At 49.5% G+C, this 22550-nt stretch overlaps 1 protein-coding gene across 1 annotated transcript; it reads left to right on the forward strand.

Annotated features, from left to right (window-relative positions):
• Window positions 1–891: 891 nt before the first annotated feature.
• Window positions 892–22022, forward strand: MLXIP (MLX interacting protein). Its single transcript, XM_081966683.1, is given in 17 exon segments — window positions 892–1224; window positions 1227–1293; window positions 1295–1378; window positions 7626–7732; window positions 8505–8584; window positions 8885–8974; window positions 9519–9560; window positions 10633–10777; window positions 11356–11439; window positions 12055–12137; window positions 13291–13897; window positions 15200–15324; window positions 15616–15717; window positions 16325–16452; window positions 17445–17568; window positions 18293–18422; window positions 18521–22022. Coding segments are annotated over 17 exon segments (2424 nt in total). The 5' UTR covers window positions 892–920; the 3' UTR covers window positions 18643–22022.
• The last annotated feature ends 528 nt before the right edge of the window (window positions 22023–22550 follow it).

Consider the following 22550-nt stretch of genomic DNA (forward strand, 5'->3'; position numbering starts at 1 on the left):
GCGTGTGACGCTTTTTCATTACGACCGTCGTTTGGGTTCAGTTCCAACGTCAATGTTGTGGCCTGCCCTGCCGGCAGCCAATGGAGCTGGGAGCAGATTAGCAGAGTGGGGAGGGTTGGGGAGGAACCTGGGCCAGTCTTGGAGTCTGGGGAAGGCTCTGATGAGGGCTCTGTGTTGGAAGCAGAGAGGGGGCCAGAGCCATATGCCAGTTATCAGCTGCCTTCAGAGTCAGACAGCAGTGGGGCAGAAGAACAGCTGGAGCCTGTTCCCGGTGGGACCCTGACATGGGCTGCAGAGAGCTTGAAACTGAGGTTATAAAACCCCTGTGGAGTTTGGGGTCTTTTGGCCACCCAATGGGGGAGGCTGGGCTTACACACACACACAAACACACACACACACACACACACACCCTGCCAGGCCTGGCCTTTCAGGGTGGGAGGCTTCGCCTCTTAAGTCTCGCCTGGATCCCTTGTCTGTCTCTCTGTCTCTCTATGCCTCTGTGTGTTTGTGTATGTCTTTGTGTTTATCTGGTGTATCAATCTCTATCAGTGTGTGTCTGTGTATATCTGTTGTGTGTATTTGTGTCTGGGTGTATATCTGTTGGGTGTCTGTGTATTTGTATATCTGTGTTGTGTCTAGCAGCGTGTGCCTCTGTGTGTTGTGTTGACCTGTGTTGTATATCTCTGTGTACGGGTATCATTGTGTGGGGGTCCTCTGTGTGTGTTTGGGCATCTCTCGCTTTGTGCGGGGGGGGGGGGGGATCGCGGGGCTCAGGACGCGTGGCAGGGGCGGGTGGGCGTGTCCAACGGGGGAGGGAGACGCCCTCGCCCCGCCCTCTCCCTGCCCGGGGGGCGGGGGGCGTTCCCTCCGGGACCCCGCCCACCCGCGAGGGCGGCGGCGGCGGCTGCGGCGGTTCCTCGATGGCCTCCGGGGTGTCTTTGCGGGCCGGGCCGGCGGCCCCCCTCCCTCGCCGGCCTCGTCGTCCCGCGGCGTCCCGGCGGTCCTCGTCGTCGTCGTCGTCGGGCGGGAGCGAGGCGGAGGCGGCGGGCGGGCGGGCGCCGGGGGGCCCGTCGGGGGGCCCGTCCTGGTCCTCGGGGGGCGCCGCCCAGATCATCCACTCGGGCCACTTCATGGTCTCGTCGCCGCACAGCGAGCACCCGCCCAAGAAGGGCTACGACTTCGACACCGTCAACGAGCAGACCTGCCAGACGTACCGCTTCGGCGGCTGGGCCCGCAGGGAGGCGGCGGCGGCGGGGGCCCCGGCGGGAGGGGCGGGGGCGAGAGGGGCGGGGGGCGCCGGGGGGGGTCCCCGCGACGGCCGCCTCAGCATCGACGCCTCCCTCACCAAGCTCTTCGAGTGCATGAGCCTGGCCTACAGGTGGGCAGGGGGCGCCGGGCGGGCGGGCGGGCGGGGGGCTTTGTGGGGTAGCAACAGCTGGGCAGGGGGATTCGGGGAGGGGGAGATGAGGAGGGAGGGAGGGGACAGAGAGGACAGAGGGGCAAGGGGATCCTGGGAGGTGAGTGAGGGGCTTGGGAGTATCCAGGCCCGAGGAGGGGGATTTGGGGAGGGGGTGATGAGGAGGGAGGGAAGGGAGAGAGAGAACAGATGGGCAAGGGGATCTTGGGAGGGGGATGAGGGGCTTCGGAGTAGCAAAGGCAGAGCAGGGGTTAATTGGGGAGGGGGAGATGAAGTGGGAGGGGCTGGGAGAGAGGAGACAGAGCAGAGGGGCAAGGGGATCCTGGGAGGTGGGTGAGGGGCTTTGTAGTAGCAACAGCTGGGCAGGGGGATTTGGGGAAGGGGAGGGGAGGCAGGAGACAGAGATCATAACTGCAAGGGGATCCTTGGAGGGGGTCTTTGTGGCAAGAAGGGTTGAGGGATTTGGGGAGGGGGGTGAGGGTCTCAGGGGAACAGGAGGGGAGGGGGGCAGCAGCTGCTAGAATATAGCAAAGAAGGTAGTTAGACACCCACAGATAAATCATTTAAAAAAATACCTTTCCAGCCCAGGTTGAGGGTCAGGGGTCTCTCCCCCCCCCCTAATTATGGGATAGTAGAACTCTGCAACCAGCTGTAACGGTCAGCCGGTGTGAGCTGGTTTCTGAATGCCCGAAATGTGCCCATGTGACCTGGGGTGTGTCCAGCTGTCAGAACTGGGTCATAAGTAGCTTTGGAGAGGGCGGGGGGCGCAGTTTCTGTTGTAACTCTGAACTGTCGCTAAGCGAGGACTGACTTGTGTTGCTGAAACAGAGAGCGGGACTTGGAGACTCGCACCGTGTGGCAGTTTTGTTGTTGTTGTTTTGGTCAGAAACAGGAAGTGAACACCAGTTCATTTTATTTTATGGATTTCTCGTATTTAAGAAAGTTTATAGCAAAAAATGTCACAGATGACACTCACGGGGCACGCTGAGAACGGAGGTGTCTGCTCAGAAATGTGACTGCTTGGCTCAGGGTGAGGGAGCGACCGTCCGGAGGTTGAATCGGGACCGTAAGTCGCGCCGGGGACTTCCGTCGTAACTTTGCAGGTTGCTGAGCCAACGGTCGCAAGTCGAGGGCTCCCCGTATCCTGGATCTTATGAGTGTTTCGGCAAAGAAGTGGTTTTCCCTGGACGTCCGTCGGCCGTGTTCCTAAAAAGCTGCTTTATCAGCCGAAATTCCCCCCTTTGCTCCCCTGCTCAAAAACCCCCTCCCCAAACCTGTTTTCCTGCCGAGAGGAGAATCCGTTTTATGACTCAACGGAGGCAGCCGAGTTTCCTCATTTTAAGCCCCTGGGGAAAATGGTGATTACGGGGAAAGAGGTTAGGAGAGGTCAGCGCAGGTGAAAAACACAACACGGGATGGGATTTATTATTTTATTTTTGCATTAAATTAAATCTGCTGTCCGTCTGTCCTGGAAGCAGCTCCAGGTGGATTTCCTCCTGCCTGGTGTCCTTTTCATGTATTTAATTTTGGTCACTTCTAGAAGTTCTGGTCTTATCTGGAGATCACCTATTTCTGCAGATTTCTCTCCCTCCCTCCCGCTCTCTTTTTCTCTCTTTCCCTCTCCCCCCTTGTTTTCCTCTCTCCCTCTTCTCTTCTTTTCTCTCTCTCTTTCCCTGCCTCTTTCCCTCCCTCTCCTTCCCTCTCTCCCTCCCACTCCTCTCCTTTCCCTCTCTCCTTTTCCCTCTCTCTCTTTCCCTGCCTTTCCCTCCCTCTCCTTCCCTCTCCCTCTCTCCCTCCTCTCTTCTTTTCTCTCTATCCCTGCCTCCTTCCCTCCCTCTCCTTTCCTCTCCTTTCCCTCTCTCCTTTTGTCTCCCTCTCCTTCCCTGCCTCTTTATCTCCCTCTCTCTGTTTCTCCTCCCTCCCACTTCTCCCCTTCTTTCCCCCTCTCTTTCCCTTCCTCTTTCTCTCCCTCCCTCCCTCTCCTTCCTTCTCTCCTTGCCCCTCTCACTCCTCTCCCCTTCTTTCCCTCTCTCCTTTTCTCTCCTCCCCCCTCTCTCTCCTTCCCTCTCTCCTTGCCCCTCTCACTCCTCTCCTCTTCTTTCCCTCTCTCCTTTTCTCTCCCTCTCCCTCTTTCTCTCCCTCTCCTTCCCTCTCCCTCCTCTCTTCCCTCTCTCCCTGCCTCTTTCCCTCCCTCTCTCTGTCTCCCTCTCCTTCCCTCTCCCTCTTCTCTTCTTTTCTCTCTCTCTTTCCCTGCCTCTTTCCCTCCTCTCCTTCCCAGTCTCCTTGCCCCTCTCACTCCTCTCCCCTTCTTTCCCTCTCTCCCTCTTTTCTTTCTTTCTTTCTTTCTTTCTTTCTCTCTCTCTCTCTCTCTCTCTCTCTCTCTCTCTCTCTCTCTCTCTCTCTCCCTCTCCCTCTCCCTCTCCCTCTCCCTCTCCCTCTCCCTCCCTGGGAAGGCTGTGCTGCTTTTAAGCTGGCCGATCGAGATCTTTCCAGAGATCTTCCCAGAGAGAATGCCCGAAGGCTTTCGCGGGAGGAACAATGCTGGAGCCTGTGAGGTGTGACCTGCGATTCCTGAGTTATGTTTTGTGTCACTAATTCACTTCCCAGCTTCGAAGGCTCTTTCCTATCACGGCCCACTTCGTTTCCTGTTTATAGAAAGGTGTTTTTTTTTTTTTTGGCCTGTTGTGAAATACTACGAGGGCCGCTCGGTCGCTATGCAGCCGATTCCTACGAGAACTGGCGTTCAGACTCCTTTCGCTTGTAGGGGTTTAATTTTAAAGGCGGGCCCAGGGCAGGGTTCAAACGGTTTAGAAATAAACTAGTAAACCAGGGGTGTCCAAACTTGGGAACTTTAAGACTTGTGGACTTCACAAGTCTTAAAGTTCCCAAGTTTGGACACCCCTGCTGTAAACGGAGCTGCTTTTAAACCTCTTTGCTGGTGTAGAAAAATGTAGTTTTGGACGGACTAAAAGTAGGCTTCGTGCCATACCTTTGCAAACAGGTGGAAGAGTCCTTGAGATTGTTTTCCTCTGGGTGCAAATAAACCCAAGTGTGTGAAAGACTTCAGGTGCTTTTACGGCTTCCCAGGTGGGAGAAATACCTTGGGCAGCATGAAATTTTAAATTGTTTCCTTCCCCCTAATTAGACTTGGTTCACTTGTTGTTGTTGTTTTGTTATTATTCTTATTTACATTCGTCGTCCTTATACATTTGTTATTCTATAGGTTATAATATACAATTTGGGTTGCTTTATTTTCCATCCCTCCCGCCTGTTATAACACCACCTTACTTTTCCTTTCTTTTCTCCCTCCCTTCTCTGCTTTCTTCCTTCCTCCTCTCCTTTCCCTTCCTTCTCCCTTTTCCTCTCTCCTACTCTTCCTCTTCCCCTTCCTACCCTCTCTTCTTCTCCCTTCCATCTTCCTCACCTCTATCTTCCTTCATTCCTCTTCCTCTCCTCTCCTCCTTTCTTTTTTCTATTGTTGTAGGCGTCTCTTCCAGCTCTTAATTTTTATCTTCTTGGGGTGGTATTTCCGCAGACCCCCAAAACAGTTGAATATCATTTCTTGTTCCCTTTCCTTCTCAAATCTATCCTGATTATGTTCACACACGCCCCTTTGTATCTTACTTTTGAATATATACTTATGTATATTGTTATTTTCTTCCCTATTCCCCCCCCCCTTCTACTTAATGGCGTATTGTCTGGGCCCCATAGCACTTGGGTTTTGAGGAGCTCCTGATCCTTGTTGTAGGGAAAGGACCCATCATCCACTTCCTCTGCGGGGGCAAAACGGAAACCGGCATCTCTGCCCTTGCTCTCTTTTTCATTTCCACACCCAAGTGGGCTTTTTTGGGGGTGCATTGGGGGGGGCTCTGGGGGGGGGAAGCAGCGCTCGGGAAATAAATCCACCTGGGGGAGGAAATGCAGTCTTTGATCCAGTTATCTGCCCTTCGCTCAGAAAACGGGGGAAAAGATTTTGCTCATTTTGTCGCGCTCGTTCACCTCTTCCGCCTGGTAGGATAGAACAAAATGCCGCTCGATAAGGCAGCCACTCCAAAGTGTTAAGTGGAGGCTATTTAGCCTCTCATCGCCGGGCGCCCTCCCCACCGTGCAAAACCAGCGAGATCTTTCCCTGCCTTCCCTGTAAACCACTCGGGCTTGTCTTCTGCTGATAAGGGCCGGCCAGGAATCTGGATTTTGTCCTGCAGTAGATGCCTGATGGGATGGGCCAGGCGCGACTCCCGGGGCAGCTTTCAGCAGAGATCCGCTGCTGGGGGAGAAATTGAAGAGATTGGAGAAGCATTGGTCCAGAATGATATAGGGGTGGGTGGATAGGTAGGTAGGTAGGTAGGTAGGTAGGTAGATGATAGATAGATAGATAGATAGATAGATAGATAGATAGATAGATAGATAGATAGATGATAGATAGATAGATGATAGATAGATAGATAGATAGATAGATAGATAGATAGATATAAATGATGGATAGACAGAGACGTAGATAGGTAGGTAGATAAATGATAGATGATAGATAGATAGATAGATAGATAGATAGATAGATAGATAGATGATAGATAGATAGATGATAGATAGATAGATGATAGATAGATAGATAGATAGATAGATAGATAGATAGATAGATAGATAGATAGATAGATAGATGATAGATAGATGATAGATAGATATAGAATATTTTTATTGGCCAAATGTGATTAGACACACAAGGAATTTGTCTCTGGTGCATAACCGCTCAGCGTACATGCAAAATAACAAAGTAATAATAATCATAATGGCAAAGTAGTAATAATCACAACGATTCCAATAAGAAAAGGTAGCAGAATAGATGAGATCTGTTAATTAATTTAACAGATTAAAATCTGTTAAAGCAGAGGTGGTTAACTATGGCCCCCTTTTTACAACCCATGGACTTGAACTCCCAGAATACCTGGCTGAGGAATTCTGGGAGTTGAAGTCCACAGGTTGTAGGGGGGTCAGAGTTGACCACCTCTGCTTTAACATATTTTTCTTGTAAGGCCTGGACCGAGGCAGGGACGAGAGCTGCCAAGGGATGGCTCTCCATTAATTGCCTAACCCTGATGGCTTCTTGGTCAACCCAGAGACTCTAAATTGCAGGTTTTTTTTTTGCCGTCTCTTCCTCCCTCCCTCTTCAGTGTGTGAGAGGTGAGCGGCTGCTTTTCCAGAGCATTTGAACCAGACCCTCCCTTCCCTTTGATGTATTTATAGACCACTGGGTTGTAGAGAGAACCTGACGTAACCCTCAAGATGACAGAACCGGGCTCAGGTTTCTCCACCTGTCGTATGTCAAAAACCGCCTGGGTCTCGGAGCTGGCGGCCTCGCCCGGCTCCTTTTCCTCCAGTCGGAGGGATCGACTGATGAAAAACTGGGCTGCGATCGTTCTGCAGAAAGATTTTTAGCACGTGGTCTTTACGGTCCAGGGAGAAAGCAAAGAACTTTTGGGGATTATAGTAAAAACCAGACCCCGCGGGCATCAGTTTTCTTTTCATGCCTTGTCACCTTTCGAAGCCGAGACAGGGCTGAGCACCCCTGGCCCTCCGCTCTTCCTCCCTGCAAGCTTCGAAAGGCGATTTTGCCTGAGTGATGGAGCAGAAGAGGAGGCAGCTGTCACGCATGCCCTGTCTAGACTTAAGCCCGTCATGCCTCCGAGTCCTTACAGGATTATTTCAGGAATAATGTCATTAAAGAGAGGAGCAGGTGGGCCTCTAAAAAGCTGTGTGAGCTTTTTCAGCCTACCTCTGTGACGGCCAACCTATGGCACGGATGCCAGAGGTGGCACGGAGAGCCCTCTCTCTGGGCACGCACACCCTCAGGACAGCTGCTGGAGCGCCGGAAACTGACATGAAAACAGCCAAAAAAAAACCAAAATATCAGGCTGTTTTCAGGCCATTTTTGGTCTGTTTTTGGCCATTTTGCAGGCTGTCTTTTGGCACTCCAGTGGAAAAACAAAAAGCAGCCTGAAAATGGCCCAAAAATGGCCTGAAATTCATAAATTCCAAATTCCAACAGTTGACCATTTTTGGGTGCTGCAAAAGTGGGAACTGGCATGGGAAAAAACCAAAAACCTCCCCGCTTTGTGATTTCTTTCGAAGGTTGAGGGAAGGGGAGGGGGGCAAACTTCCGAGCTAGTGATATTTCTTTGTCCTCATGCAAATCTTCTGTGCTTTGTTACAGTGGGACTTTGGTTTCCCCCAAGTGGAAGAACTTCAAAGGGTTGAAGTTATTGTGTCGAGACAAAATCCGACTCAACAATGCCATCTGGAGGGCTTGGTACATCCAGTGTGAGTAACGCCCACCGCTTTGTCCCGGGAGAGCTCTTCAAAACGAAGCCTCCGCGTCTCGGTTAGGACCAGAAAGAGTCCAGTTATTTCCAAACAGCTACGATTGGCTTTTTTTGCGAGATCTTTCCTGATCAAGGGAAGGGAATTTTTGCAACTTGGTTTTGAAAAAAGCAAAAGGGGAGGTCCGGTAAAACATTTATCTTTTAATATATCCGGAAGGAACTGGATCTTAATCTGTGGTTAGAACCCTGTGAAGGATTTGTAGGCATGGAAGACAGTCTTCTGCTGTTGATCAGAAGTGAGATGTGATCTCCAAATCACTGTTTCTGCATGGATTCCAGGAGAATTGCAGTGGGTTGCTTTTTGTGGAAGTTTTATTCTTGTTCTAATATTGTTTTAAACAAAACAATGACTAAGGAGCTTTGGTGCCTCAGGGGTTAGAATACAGGACTGCGGGCTGCTTCTGCTGACTGCTGGCTGCCTGCAATTTGGTCAGTTCAAATCTCACCAGGCTCAAGGCTGACTCAGCCTTCCGTCCTTCCAAGGTGGGTAAAATGAGGACCCAGGTGGTTGGGGGGGCAAGAGGCTGACTCTGTAAACCGCTTAGAGAGGGCTGTAAAAGCACAGTGAAGCGGTATATAAGTGTAAGTACTACTGCTATTGCTAGGAGAGGCATGCATTATGAAATCATGTAAAAGAGAACGTCTGAAGTTGGAAATATCAAACGTGCCCACCAGGAGCCCATCCGGCAAATCCTCTCGCTCTCTTTCAGATCTGGAAAAGAGGAAGAACCCCGTGTGCAATTTTGTGACCCCGCTGGATGGTTCTGTGGATGTTCCTGAAGTACACCAGGTGCGTGCATCGGAACCACTTGTCCCAGCTCCCCGTTTCTTCTGAGTCAATGGGGTGCTTCATGGCCTTTAGTTGCTTCTCTTCATGGGCCTCTGCCGTTTGGAACTACCTGGAGGGGTTTATGGGGAGACATCTGTGGGCGGTACAAATGATCTTGGGCTTCCACCTTATGCTGATAAAGGGTTGAGTTGAGTGTGTTGAGTTGAGTTGGTTGGGTTGGGTTGGGTTGGGTTGAGTTGGGTTGGGTTGCAATTACTTTGATCTCTTCTGTTCCTACCATGTTTCTTCTTTTCCTTTTAGGGTAGCAGAACAAATGAGAAATATTGGAGGCAGAGGATTGATATAGTCATACGAGAATATCACAAGTGGCGAACGTACTTCAAGAAAAGGGTATGTCTTCTTTTGTTTTTTAATGGCTGACCTTTTGGGTACAAATAAGTCCGTTTTGCCAGGGAGATGCCTTCTGAGCTCAGCTTGTCAAGGATCTGAGCAAGGTTAGCAAACTTTGCCCTTTCCTCCAAGGACAGCTGTTTTACGACAATACAAGCTGATCTTCTAACATAGCATCTTCTAACTTTCCCCTTCCTGCTGGGTTGGGACTTCGGATCGGAGAATTCCCACCTAGAGGCTACAATAATCGAGTTGATTCTCTTGTCAAACAAACAGGCCAGGCTCAGTCAAGCAGCAGATAATGGAGTAATATTTTGGGGGGGGAAGGGGGTCTTCAGGGCACCAGAATGGCTGGTCTTGTTTTGTATCTTGTCTGCATAAATTTGAGGTATTGGCTGTGACTTATAGCCCTGCGCTGAACCAATTTGTATTCCATAAAATGGGTGTTTCAAATTCGGTTCCAAGTTGGAGAATTCCTCCTTCCTTCCTTCCTGTTTTGGTTTCACTTTCAGTTATTTCCATTTCCTTCCTTTCTGTTTTCCAGTTACAAAAGCACAAAGATGAAGACCTTTCCAGTTTGGTCCAGGTAAACATTATTTTGGCTATCGCTTTTCCAACGAGCGGATGACTGAAAAAAAGCTCAGATTATATCTTTTAATTGATTGAATAGAGGATCTGCTCCTCCTGAACGCTCAGGTAGAGCACTCTGGAAGCTGGAGGTTTGATAGAAGAGTAGAACAGGGGGAAGGGGGGGAGTCTACTGTAATGAGCAAAATAATCCAATAAACCTCTTTATTGTTAAGGAAAGGATAAGCATAAAATTACAACAGGGTTTGAGGGAATACCATCCCGAAAATACATCAGCTTAGAGTTGAAAAGAGATCGTCACAACAACAGAAAAAGAAAGGAGGAGAGGAGAAGAGAGGAAAGAGGAGGGAAGGAAGAAAGAGGAAATAGAAGAAGGAGGGAAGAGATAGACAGAGAAGGAGAGACGGTAGGAGGGGGAAGAGGAGGAGGGGAGAGGTAAGGGAAGAAGGAAAGGAGGAAAGTAGAGAAGGGAGAGAGGGTGAAAAGAAAAGAAAAAATAGCGTGGTGATAATACAAAATAGGTGTACTGGATGGCAAGCAAAGCGAACCAGAATGTATATTTTAACCTTTTATATGGAAAAAGAAATATGTAAAAGTGATAAAGATAAAGAAGAACAATGTGAATATGTACCTGTAACTATATATAAGAGAATAAAAATTTAAAACTTTTTCTTTAAAAAAAAAACCTCTTTATTGTTTGAATGGAGCACTGAATGGTCTTCTTTTGATTCTGTTCCAAGATAGTCATGATCTAACTCCACTCCTAAATAGGTATCCAAGAGAGATTTTAAAGCACGAGCGTCCAACCTTGGCAACTTTTAAGGCTTGTGGACTTCAACTCCCACAATTCCTGGCTGGGGAGGATTCCATACTGGCTGGGGAATTCTGGGAATGGAAGTCCACCAGTCTTAAAAGTTGCCAAGATTGGACACCCCTGTTTTAAAAGATGAGTACCAATCTTAGCGCTAGAATCAGTTTTCAGTCTCTTTTCTGTCCCCCCGTCCTGCAGGGCGCCCAGTCCCTCCACCAGCTCACCTTCTCCTGTCCTTCCTCCCCATCCCACCCCACAGGACGATGGCTTCTTCAAGAAAGACAGCCCCATGGAACTGGAAGAGTTTTTCACCACTGATGATTACATGTCTGGCTCTTCGGACACCCTCTTCTCCACCCTGTCTAGTCACCAGCTGGTCACCTGGCCAAATTCGAAGGAGAGAGGTAGGGCTCTGCTTTCGCCTCCCTCGGACCTAGTGGCTGCTAGTCCCAAAGGTCCTTTTTTCCCTAAGAGGCAACTGGGTTTCCTCCCCCCCCCCCCCCCCCGAAGGCTTCTCATCCAAGAAGATTCTTCAGCTCTGACTGGATGGCGGGGAGGGGAAGGATTTATATTCCTTGCAGACAAAGCTGGTCATTTGCATCCTTTTTAGCCAGTCGTTGAGGCCACTTGAGATACACCTACAAGTGGCCTCAGCGATTCTCTAAAAGGATGCAAATCAACCCCAATCCTCAAAATTTGCCCCCAAATATCTCCCAAGTCTGCTCCCCGTTATAGATGGTCTTCAATTTCCAACAGCTCATTTAGTAACCGTTTGGCACTGGAAAAAATGGACTTACAGCCAATTTTACATACTTCGGACCCCTGCAATATCCCCCTGGTCACGTGACCTAAATTGCCAACTGACTCTTATATTCCAAACTGAACTAATTCCAGGAGGATGCCTCCTTTTTTGTCCCTGCTTCCTTCGCCCGCCACTTCTGCGAAATCTCATGTTTGGTTTTTTTTTTCCACGTGTTTCTAGCACACCTGGGCAATGCCGACATGATTCAGCCGGGACTCTACCCTCTGCAGCCCAACTGGATGGAGACTCTGGATTTTTTCCCAGGTAAGCCAGAGCGGTTCTGATTTGGCAACCCTTGCCCTTAGACAGAACGGATCCCTGTGGAATTGAAGCGGCTGAAATATTGTCTCAGTCACCAAGAATTATGCCGTCCTCAGTGCTCTCTGAGCTTGGTATATATACACCACTATATACCACTTCACAGTGCTTTTACAGCCCTCTCTCAGCGGTTTACAGAGTCAGCCTATTGCCCCCCCACACACACAATCTGGGTCCTTATTTACCAACCTTGGAAGGACGGAAGGCTGAGTCAACCTTGAGCCAGTCAGAATCGAACTGCTGGCATTTGGCAGAATTAGCCTGCAATGCTGCATTCTAAGAGGAAGGAAGGAAGGACTTCTATACCGCTTCTACAGCCGTCTCTAAGCAGTTTACAGAGTCAGCCTCTTGCCCCCAACAATGTAGGTCTTCATTTTCCCACCTCGGACGGATGGGTAAAGCTGAGTCAACCTTGAGCTGGTCAGATTCGAACCGCCCAAATTGCAGGCAGACAGCAGAAGCAGCCTGTAGTACCGCACTCTGACCACTGCGCCACCGTGGCTCCTAAGGAAGAAGGGAAGATAATCAGGCTTTGATTCTTTTTTGTCCTCTCTTGGTCAGATATTTTCGCCTCTCCAACCACCACTACCTCCAGCCTGACCTCCAGTGCCTCTTTGTCAGGGCCCATCGATCATTGTGCCCAGGTGAGGAAGGGAAGTGGTGGAGCCGAAGTGGGATGGTGAGACATGGGGCGGCACACCCGAGGTCACCGAGTAGCCGGTGCTTTTCCCCTTCGTTCTGTGTGAATCTTCCAAATTTTCCATCCTTGACTTATTTATTGCAGTAGTTTTTCAACCTCGGCCAATTTAAGAGTGTGGATTTCCACTCCCAGAATCCCCCAAAGTCTGGCCTCTCTAGAGGTGGACTGTGATTCCTGGAGCTCAGTGGCTCGGTTTAACCAATACTTATAGTATAGATCTATTTCAAGCTATTTAGCTCTCATCAGCTAGCCATACCCTTACTGGGATTCGAACCTGGGCTGTTTTTACATATTAGGCAGTTGTATTAGCCTCTAAGCCACAAGCTCTCCTCCCTTATCAGCTGAGCCAGGGGAATGATTAAGTGTTATGTCAAAGCACCTGGCATGCCCAAATATGGGACGGAGCATACTACTTCCTTTTTGCCTTTCAGCTCCACCCTAGGAGCCTTCCAGGCAGGAAACCATTTTCTGTGTACATGTACACACACACACACACACACACACACACTTTTTTTAAACAACCCTAACAATAGTGATACAAATAGATATGTATAATTCTAATCTTCCAACAATGTTAGTCTCTTTCCATAATCCTTTTATCATTTTCCCATTAATCCATTTAAACATAAATAACATTTTTTGCCCCCTGTATTTATTACCCCCTACTGAATGCTGTCGTTTCATATTTTAAGCATGGCTCGTTATTCCACCTATAGCTTCAATATTCCAAATGGGTAGGAGTACGAATAACAGCAAATGCTAACAATATTTGGTCAGTCCCGGGAGTATATATCTCAAAATCCCCACAATTTCTAATCCTTACTACTTTAAATTTCAGAGATAAATGCCCTTTATTTATTTATTTATTTTCAAGATTTATAGACCGCCCCCTCTCCCCGAAGGGACTCGGGGCAGTGTACAGGCATCTCATTAAAAACCAGATACAAAAATAAATACCCTTAAATACCCTTAAAATCGAATTAAACCTAACAGCTGTACAGGATAATAAAAGTTAAAAATCAACCTAAAACTAACCCCTAAAAATTTTAAACTTGTATACTTATTGGACCGATAACAGGCCTCCTGTCTTTTTCCAGACGCCGAGCCTCTCCCCGACCGCTTTACGCAGCCTGCTTCCAACCGTCAACCTGGGGGAAGAGCTGGTGGCCCCTCCGGTGCCTGACTCCATCCTCTCCGCTGAACAGTGCCTGGGCCTGAAGAACGAGGGGCCTTGCCTGCAGACCCCCAGCTTCCCCTCCGAGATGCCCCAGACCCACTACCTGCCTCGCTTCGCGCCCCTGGGGCTGCCTCTCCAGGCAGACGTCCCGCCCCAACCGCCGCAGCAGACCCTGCTCTCCTTGAACCCAGAGCTGGCCTTGCAGGTGCCCATCTTCACGCCGTCCGCCAAGCCTTCCGTCATCACCCACACCGCCTCGGCCTCCCCCACACAGAACGTGCAGGCCACCACCTTCAGCCATGGCCCGGCGGGACTCTTGGCCCCCCAGCAGCCGGGGGCAGGGGTGCCGTGTACGGTGGCCACACTCCAGGCGGCGGTGGTCCATCCACAAGCGCTCCTGCACCCGCCGGCCCCCTTCGTCCTCCCCATGGCGGGCCCTGGGCTGCGGGCCAGGAAACCCCAGCAGATTGCCCCCGCCCCCGTGGAGCCCGTGCCTTTGATGCTGAACAGTGCCTTCCTCTCCCCAGGTGAGGGGCTGTGGGCTGGGTGAGTGGGGGGTGTTGGGGACAGGCTCCCGTCAGTCCTCCTAGCCTATCGCCAAGGGAGACCTTTGCTAAGTGAATCTTGCTGCAGTTGTTAAGCAAATCGTGGTAAAAAAATAAGTCTTTTAGTTCCTGAGCACGCACAAAGGGCCTTGAGTGCAATAATAACATTCAATGCAGGTGTTGTGGGTCTCCAGCAGCCAGCATAGCTGGCAGCAGATTCGGAGAGTGGGGAGGATTGGGGAGGATTGGGGAGGAACCTGGGCCAGTCCTGGAGTCTGGGGAAGGCTCTGAGGAGGGCTCTGTGTCAGAGGCAGAGAGGGGGCCAGGATCGTCTGACAGTTATCAGCTGCCTTCAGAGTCAGAAATAAATGAAGCAGAAGAACAGCAGGAGCCTGTTCCCAGTGTGCGCATGTGCAGAGTGGCCAGACAAAGGGAACAGCTAAAGAACAGGGGTCGACTTGGGAGTAAGGCCACAGGTGGATGATGAAGGGCCCCTCCCAGAGGGAGTGAAAGGGGAGGGGTCTTTTGCAGGAAATAATTTGTTCATTCGGTCGTTAGATTGGTTTCAGGAGTGTGAAGATCTGTGCGTGAATCTCAGAGACTCTGTGCCAAGTTTTTCCTTTAACAAAAGGGGTTTTGTCGGGACCAGGACTCTGCCTCCTGCTTTTTGGGGAAGCTTAGGTCAGAAGAACAAATCAGTCCTTGACTTAACGACCACAGTTCAGCTTCTATCGCTAAGCAAGACACAATTTCTCTGGCTAAGAAAGACAGTTGCTAAGTGAGTTTTGCCCCGTTTTACGACCTTCCTTACCACTATTAAGTCACTGCAGTTTTTCAATTAGTAACGCAGTTGTTAAGTGAATCCGGCTTTCCCCACCATTGAGTTTGCTCCTCAAGAAGGTCGCAAAAGGGGATCAGGTGAACGCCCCCCCTCCCCTCTCCCCAAGACACTGTGACTGTGATAAGTATGAACCCCTTGGCAAGCTTCTGAATTTTGATCTGCTGACCATGAGGATACCGGAACAGTCGCAAGGGTGAAAAACAGCCCTAAGTCACTTTTTCCAGTCCTGTTGTAACTTCTGACGGTCACTAAACGAAGGCTGTTTCACTGAAAAGAAGCCGGTCCTTTTTTGTGCCGCTTTCTGCCCTGCAGGAAAAGGCAGGCAAGATAAGCAGTGATTAAATCAAATCTCTCGTGCCACTGCGGCTTAGCTGGGCTTTGTTGACGGGCTCTGTGTGTGTATGTGTGTGTCTGTTTGTGTTGTCGTTTCTTCTCTTCTCAAGTCCGGGACTGCCAGCCGTCAAGACAGGCTTCTCCCCACCCGTCCGAGCAGGGCCTCAGCCCTCAGTCCCCCCAGGGTAACCGGTCCAGGAAAGGCACACCTGAGCCGCAGGTCTCCCTGTTCAAGGTGAGTTGAAATCTTGAAACTTTTCAAAGCCTTTTTTTAAAAAACTAAAAACGTTTTTTAAAAAATTTAAAAACTTTTAAAATGTTTTAAAACACCTTTAAAAAATTTAATTTTTTTTTTTTAAAAATTAGAACCTTTAAAAAAAATTTAAAACCTTTGAAATTTTTTTAAAGCCTTTACAATTTTTTTAAAAACCTTTCAGTTTTTTAAAAAACCCTTTAAATAAAAAAATAATCTAAGTATTGAAGTAATTGGGGGGATGGGGGTGTTGTTTTGTTTTAATGGCCACAGAGTCGCAGAATGAAGCATATCTCGACCGAGCAGAAGCGGAGGTGTAATATCAAGATTGGGTTTGGCACCCTCAACAGCCTGGTCTCCCCAAACTCTAAATCGGTAAGTCATTTCGTGGGGAGAAGGGGGGGGGAATCCCCAAGTGTTTTCCTCCCTTCCTCCTCCCCCTCCTCCTCCCCCCCCTCCCCCTATCTGCTAAGCTTTGCATTGAAGGTCTGTGCTGGGGAAAGCTGCGTCTGAGTAGCAGCCCAAATGATTTTATGGGGAGTTGTCTTCCTTCCTTCCTTCCATCCATCCATCCTCTCCATTGTTCCTAGCCTTCCTTTCTTCCATCCATCCATCCATCCATCCATCCTTCCTCTCATTTTTGTTCCTATCCATTCCTTTCTTCTGTCCATCCATCCATCTATTCATTCATCCATCCTCTCCATTGTTCCTAGTCTTCCATTCATCCATCCATCCATCCATCCATCCATCCATCCATCCATCCTCTCCTTTTCCTATCCCTTCCATCCTTCTGTCCACCCATCCACCCATCTTTCCATCCATCCATCCATCTTCACCTTCGTTCCTATCCCTCCTTCCTTCCTTCTTCCCTCTCCTCCTCCTCCTCCTTTCCCTAAATGCCAGATTTCAGGCCCAGGATGGTGTCCTCCCCCCTCCTCCCTGTCTGAGCTCAATGTGGACCCTCTTTTCGGTGCCCCCACAGATCAGCCACGCCTTGACCCTCCAGAAGACCGTCGAGTACATTGCCAAGCTGCAGCAGGAGCGTTCGCAGATGCAGGAGGAAGCCAGGCGCCTTCGGGAGGAGACGGTGGAGCTGAACGCGGCCATCATGTGAGGGTTTGGAGTAGCTACACCCAGCCTTAGGTCTCCCTTTTCTTGGTTAACTTACTTGATTTCAATGACCATCCCTCTCATAAGAGCCTCTCCGGGCAGCCAACTATCCCTAGAAATGCTGAAAGAAATCATTGTTGTGAATCGTGTCCGACCCATCGCGACCCCACAGTCCATGGTCCTCCAGGCCTTCCTGTCCTCTCCCATCCTCTGGAGTCCGTTTAAGCTCACGCCGACTGCTTGGGTGACTCCATCCAGCCCCCTCCTTCTCTGCCGTCCCCTTCTTCTTCTTTTGCCCTCCATCGTTCCCAGCATGAGGCTCTTCTCCAGGGAGTCCTTCCTTCTCCTTAGGTGGCCAAAGTCTTTGAGTTTCCTCTTCAGGATCCGGCCTTCTAAAGAGCAGTCAGGGTGGATCTCCTCTCGGACTGACCGGTTGGATGGCCTTGCAGTCCAAGGGACTCACAGGAGTCTTCTCCAGCACCAGAGCTCAAAGGCCTCCATCCTTTGGCGCTCAGCCTTCCTTATGGTCCAACCTTCACAGCCATCCATTACGACAGGGAAAACCAGAGCCTTGACTAGACGCCCTTTTGTTGGCAGGGGGGGATGTCTCTGCTTTTTAGGATGCTCTCTAGATTGGCCACTGCTTCCCTCCCCAGGAGCAAGCGCCTTTTGATTCCTTGGCTGCAGTCCCCGCCAAAAAACTATTAACAAAGGGTTAAAAAGCCCTTTCAGGCAGTCTTGCCCGTACGACCACAATTGGGGCTAGAATTTCCATCGTTCAGGAAGGCGGCTGTTAAGTGAATCACCCCTGATTTTATAATCCTTTTCGCCACGGTTGTTAAAGAGAATCACCGCCGTTCTTAAGTGAATTGGGTCGTAAAGAAATCCCGCCTGTTTTTCCCCGCTCGGTCATTGTGACTTTGGCTTTTGTTCCCTTCTCTCCTTCCGGTCTGAGGATTTCCGTGACTTTTCTCTCTCTCTTTCTTCTTCAGCTCCTGCCACCAACAGTTGCCCGCCACGGGGGTCCCCATCACCAGGCAGCGGTTTGACCAGATGAGGAGCATGTTTGAAGAGTACGTCCGGAACCGGAGCCAGCAAAACTTGAAATTCTGGATTGTATCCTCCTTTGGTGTGGGTGGAACTGGGGAAGACCCGAAGGCCGAACAGGGGAAGAAGAGAACTTGGATGTAATTTTTGTCAAGGGAGGACAAATGGATGGACTGGTGGATGGACAGGTGGATGGATGGATGGCTATACATATGGATGGATGGATGGATGGATGGATGGATGGATGGATGGATGGATGGATGGATGGCTATACATATGGATGGATGGCTATACATATGGATGGATGAATGGATGGATGGATGGATGGATGGATGGATGGATGGATGGCTATACATGATGGATGGATGGATGGATGGATGGATGGATGGACGGACCGACGGACGGATGGATGGATGGGTAGATGGATGTACGGGTGGATGGATGGGTGGGTGGATGGACAGGTGGGTGGGTGGGTGGACGGATGGATGGATGGGTAAATGGGTGGATCGATGGACGGATGGATGGATGAAATGGAAGGATGGATGAACGGATGGATGGATGGAGCTGGAAAAAATACTAATTTCTGTAGAACCTCCTGTTTGTATTCTTGATTGACATTGCTCCCCAACTTTTCATAGTTCTGGAGAAGCTTGAGGAGCTTCATAAACCAATAAAGCTGGTGGGACTTTTGCCTGGTACCCTGCGTTCCAGCCCTCTTCCCCCCCCTCCCAACCAGGTGTCCGGAAATCCCAAGCTCTGTCCAGTTGGCGCCTTAACCCGTGTTTTCCTGCAGTTCAGCGTCATCATTGAGCCTTTGTTCGAAACTTTCAACGATATGGTGTCCACCACCAGCCTGCAGGAGCTGAACCGGACAGCCTTGGTATGGCTGGAGAAACACTGCTCGCTCCCTGTCCTCAGGCCCAGTAAGTTGAGTTGCTCACCAGAATCTTCTCCATTGTCTGGAATGTCACGGGAATTAACCGGGCTGCTTGGTCTTGTTTTGCGTCCTCTCTTCTCCTAGTGGTCCTGAACAGCCTCCGTCACTTGAGCACCACAACCTCCATTCTCTCGGACCCGTCCCTCTTGCAAGAACAAGCCCTTCAGGCCTTGGGCAAACTCCACAAAAACCCCGGAGAAACGTAGCAGGAGACGGCGGGGTCAACCACGGCCGACATCCCTGCCTCAATAGAGACTTCTCCAGTTTGGGACTTCCTCCTGCTGGCTGAGAATACAAGGATCCGCTTCCCCACCAGGTGGAGGGCACCCAGCTGCAGAAGGAGGGACTCCACCGTCAGGGACAAGAGGCAGCATCCAAGAGGTCCTCCAACGTTGCTGCCTCTGCTTTGGTTGGTCGAAGGTGAAGAAAAGCAAACTCAGGGAAACTCGTTTCCAGCAATAGACGCGACCCCTTCGGCGCAAACTCTCTGAATAATATGCAGTAGGAATAAGCTTTTTCCTTCCAGCCTGACCTCAGGTCACCATGGGCGGGGTGGGTTCGCAGAGGTTAGAACGCAGCGTTGCAGGCAAAACTCCGCCCCACCGCCTGCCGTTCGGTCCTGGCGGAGCACAAGACTGACTCAGCCTTCCATCCTTCCCGAGGTGGGTCAAAACCAGGAGCCGTTGAGTAGAATTGCAAGCCCGTGGCAAGGAGGGTTTGCGGTGTGCAAATCAGGCTCTGCGTTGTAAGTTGCTCCAGAGGGTGCTGTAAAGTGGTATAGAAACCCCAAATGCCGTTGCTGTTGGAGAGAAGGAAGCGGAGGAGGCTAAAATATCTCCTGGCTTAACTAAGATGGAAGCTGAGATCTGAAGGCCTTTCACTTTAGTTTACTTTAGTGGCATCGCACCTTGTACAACGAAATTGAAGGCCATCTCCGGTGTGCAATGACAGTTCAGGTTGTGGCTGTTAAGGAACCATGTGCCGTCATTAAGCACAACATCAGGGGGTAGTTGGTTTCCTCCTTGACTTGATAACAATGCAATAGCAGGGTTGGAAGGGACCTTGGAGGTCTTCTAGTCCAACCCCCTGCCTAGGCAGGAAACCCCATACCATTTCAGACAGACGGCGATCCAACATCTCCTTAAAGACTTCCAGTGTTGGGGCATTCACAACTTCTGGAGGCAACTTCTGTTCCACTGGTTAATTCTTCTAATTGTCAGGAAATTTCTCCTAAATTCTAGATTGCTTCTCTCCCTGATTAGTTTTCACCCATTGCTTCTTGTTCTACCCTCAGGTGCCTTGGAGAATAGCTTGACTCCCTCTTCTTTGGGGCAACCCCTGAGATATTGGAAGACTGCTATCATGTCTCCCCTAGACCTTCTTTTCATTAAACCAGACTTGAATTATGGGAAGCTGGAGTTAAAAAAGGGACAAAAACATGTTATTATTTCCCTCCCTCCCCTAATTTAACCATAGAAGGGACGCGGTGGCTGAGTGGCTAAGATGCTGAGCTTGTCAATCACAAAGGTCGGCGGTTCGAATCCCCAGCGCCGTGTAACGGAGTGAGCTCCCGTGACTTGTCCCAGCTTCTGCCAACCTAGCAGTTTGAAAGCACGTTTAAAAAACGCAAGTAGAAAAATAGAGACACCACCTCTGGTGAGAAGGGAACAGCCTTCCGTGCGCCTTCGGTGTTGAGTCATGCCGGCCACATGACCATGGAGACGTCTTCGGACAGCGCTGGCTCTTCGGCTTTCAAATGAAGATTAGCACCGCCCCCTAGAGTCGGGAACAACTAGCATATATGTGCGAGGGGAACCTTTACCTTCATTTTAACCATCATACCTGTAATAGCTATCATTTTTTCTCCTCCTGTTAGACAATAATGTGGATCAGAATCTTGGTAGCAGAAGAGACTGTTAGCTCCTTGAGCTCAACTCTTTGACTCAAGCCCCCTCAATCCCTTTTCTAGCCTAACCGAGGGTCTTGGGGGAGGGGTCCCATCTGCCTTAGCAAAGCCCACTTGTCTCAGCCCACCCACAGCAGGCTGTCTAGTGGAGCCTCTTTCCACAGCTGTACTTTTGCACATATCAATGCAATTTCCCCTCCCTTCTTTGGGGCGCAATAATAATTTGAAAGTGCAGGAGAAGAACAAAAACGGACAGTCAGCTTAAGAACATAAGACAACCAGCCAAGGTCTCGTCTCCTCCAGGATCGTCTTCCTGCCGTAGCCATGCCGGTGTCTTCTCGGAAGTTCACGAGGAGGCCCCCCGCTGAGGGAATGTCCCCTCTTCATATCTCCTATCTCACTTCTTTGTATGTATGGGATGCACACAAATCTTGGACAGTGGCCTTCAAAGAAACTGTGCCCTCTATGGTAACCGGTTCTGAATTTCCCACCAGGATTGTCCATCAGAAGTTCTTGAGTATTGGCCTCAAGCGAGGAAGATGTCCTCCTACTTCACCCACTCCATACGATATGTTCTACCAGCCTTGAGGGAGAAGGGGCTTTCCATCCACAGAGCAGTAGAACGAGATGGGTAAACAAATCTTGATCGCACTAAAGATTGACCCAGACTTCTGAACTTTATGGGGACAGAGATTATCTCTTGGGTAAGATAAGTTTGGTTCTCTCAAAGTACGATAAACAGCAAGCTCGGTTGTCCTTCAGATCACAACTGTTGAAAAGGGGTTGTCTTGAAAGAAGGCTTTGTGATTTAAGCTCAAAAATGCTCTCCGTTGAACCCAAATCCACCTCATCTCCAGGCACCAAAGGAGAACAATGCCACTTTAATGCTCTAGAATGGTCTTCCTTGAACTTGGCAGCTTTAAAGCGGATGGACTTCAACTCCCAGATTTCCCTAGTCAGCCATGTTGGCTGTTGAATTCTGGGAGTTGAAGTCCACTAAGCAGCTGGAGAATTCTGGGAGTTGGAAGTCCGTCCATGTTGGCTGGGGAATTCTGGGAGTTGAAGTCCCATCTGTGGTGGTCGATGGGGAAACGCTGCTCTCCACCCAGAAAGCTGGGTCTGGGTAGGCATCGCATTGGCTCAACTTCACCTCTTCCCTCTTCTACCACAAACTGCACAATCATTTTGGTCACCTGGGTGGAACAGAAGTGAGGAGAGGCGTGCTTTGGAACAGCTTTGTAAAGTTATTGCTAATGCAGTTTCAATATTGTTCTCTGAGGGTTTCGGACTGATTTTAATCTGCACCAGGCAGCCTCCCAAAAATGCATTTCTTTTTAGCAATGCAATCAGGATTTGAGCCTCTGGGGAGTTCTTTTACCTCTGCTGCGTCTGAAATCACTGTCTGGGCAGTTTGTGCTACATATGCAAGCCAAAAAAATAATAACGATGATGATGATGAAGAAGTTTGTGTAACAAATATGTGTTTGTTTCTTCCTTGTTTTACCAATCACATTTTTTGGGGAGGCTGCAGAGTTAAGTCGCTGCCTTGTTATCTACATTTATCATGCATGAAACTTCAATTCTGTGGCAATTGCTTTCGTTTCGATCTTTCGATAACTTCACTGCGTGTTTTTTTTTTTAATGAGACAGCAGAAATAAAATGCTATTTTTGAGGAAAAAGAGTGGTTTTCTTCCAAGCTTCAAACGCGTAAGTTTTTTCCCCCTTATCAGCTCACCTGCCTTGGAATTCTAGACAATCAGCTTCCGAAGGGTGCAACCTTTGAACCCAGCTGCAGGAACATCTGGGACCCTCATCCATTTAAGCCCCCCCCCTGGGGTGAGGAGGTCAGGGGGCAAATGGGTGTCTTAGCTTTCCCACCTTTCCCCTCCCCCATTTTTTTAAAAAACCATTTTTTATAGAGTTTATGGAGTATTGTAAAATACAAAAGTAAATAGAAGAGCTGATAGATGATGGGGGGGAAAAGAAAAGAAAATGAAGCATTCACTTCTGACTCTCAGCAAAATAAGGCATTAACATCAAAGCACAACTTTTAGCTGTGTCGTCATAATATGAACAAGCCATTTCTATAAAGATATATCAGTCTAATCCCGTGATGGCAAAAACTATGGCACGCGTGCCCAAAGTGTCACACACAGCCATTTTGCCTGGCACACGCAGCATCAGCTGTTCCAGGTTGCCGGCCTCAT

The sequence above is a fragment of the Natrix helvetica genome (genome assembly GCF_964273705.1).
Source record: "Natrix helvetica genome assembly, chromosome: 14".
In the NCBI taxonomy this organism is placed as follows: domain Eukaryota; kingdom Metazoa; phylum Chordata; class Lepidosauria; order Squamata; family Natricidae; genus Natrix; species Natrix helvetica.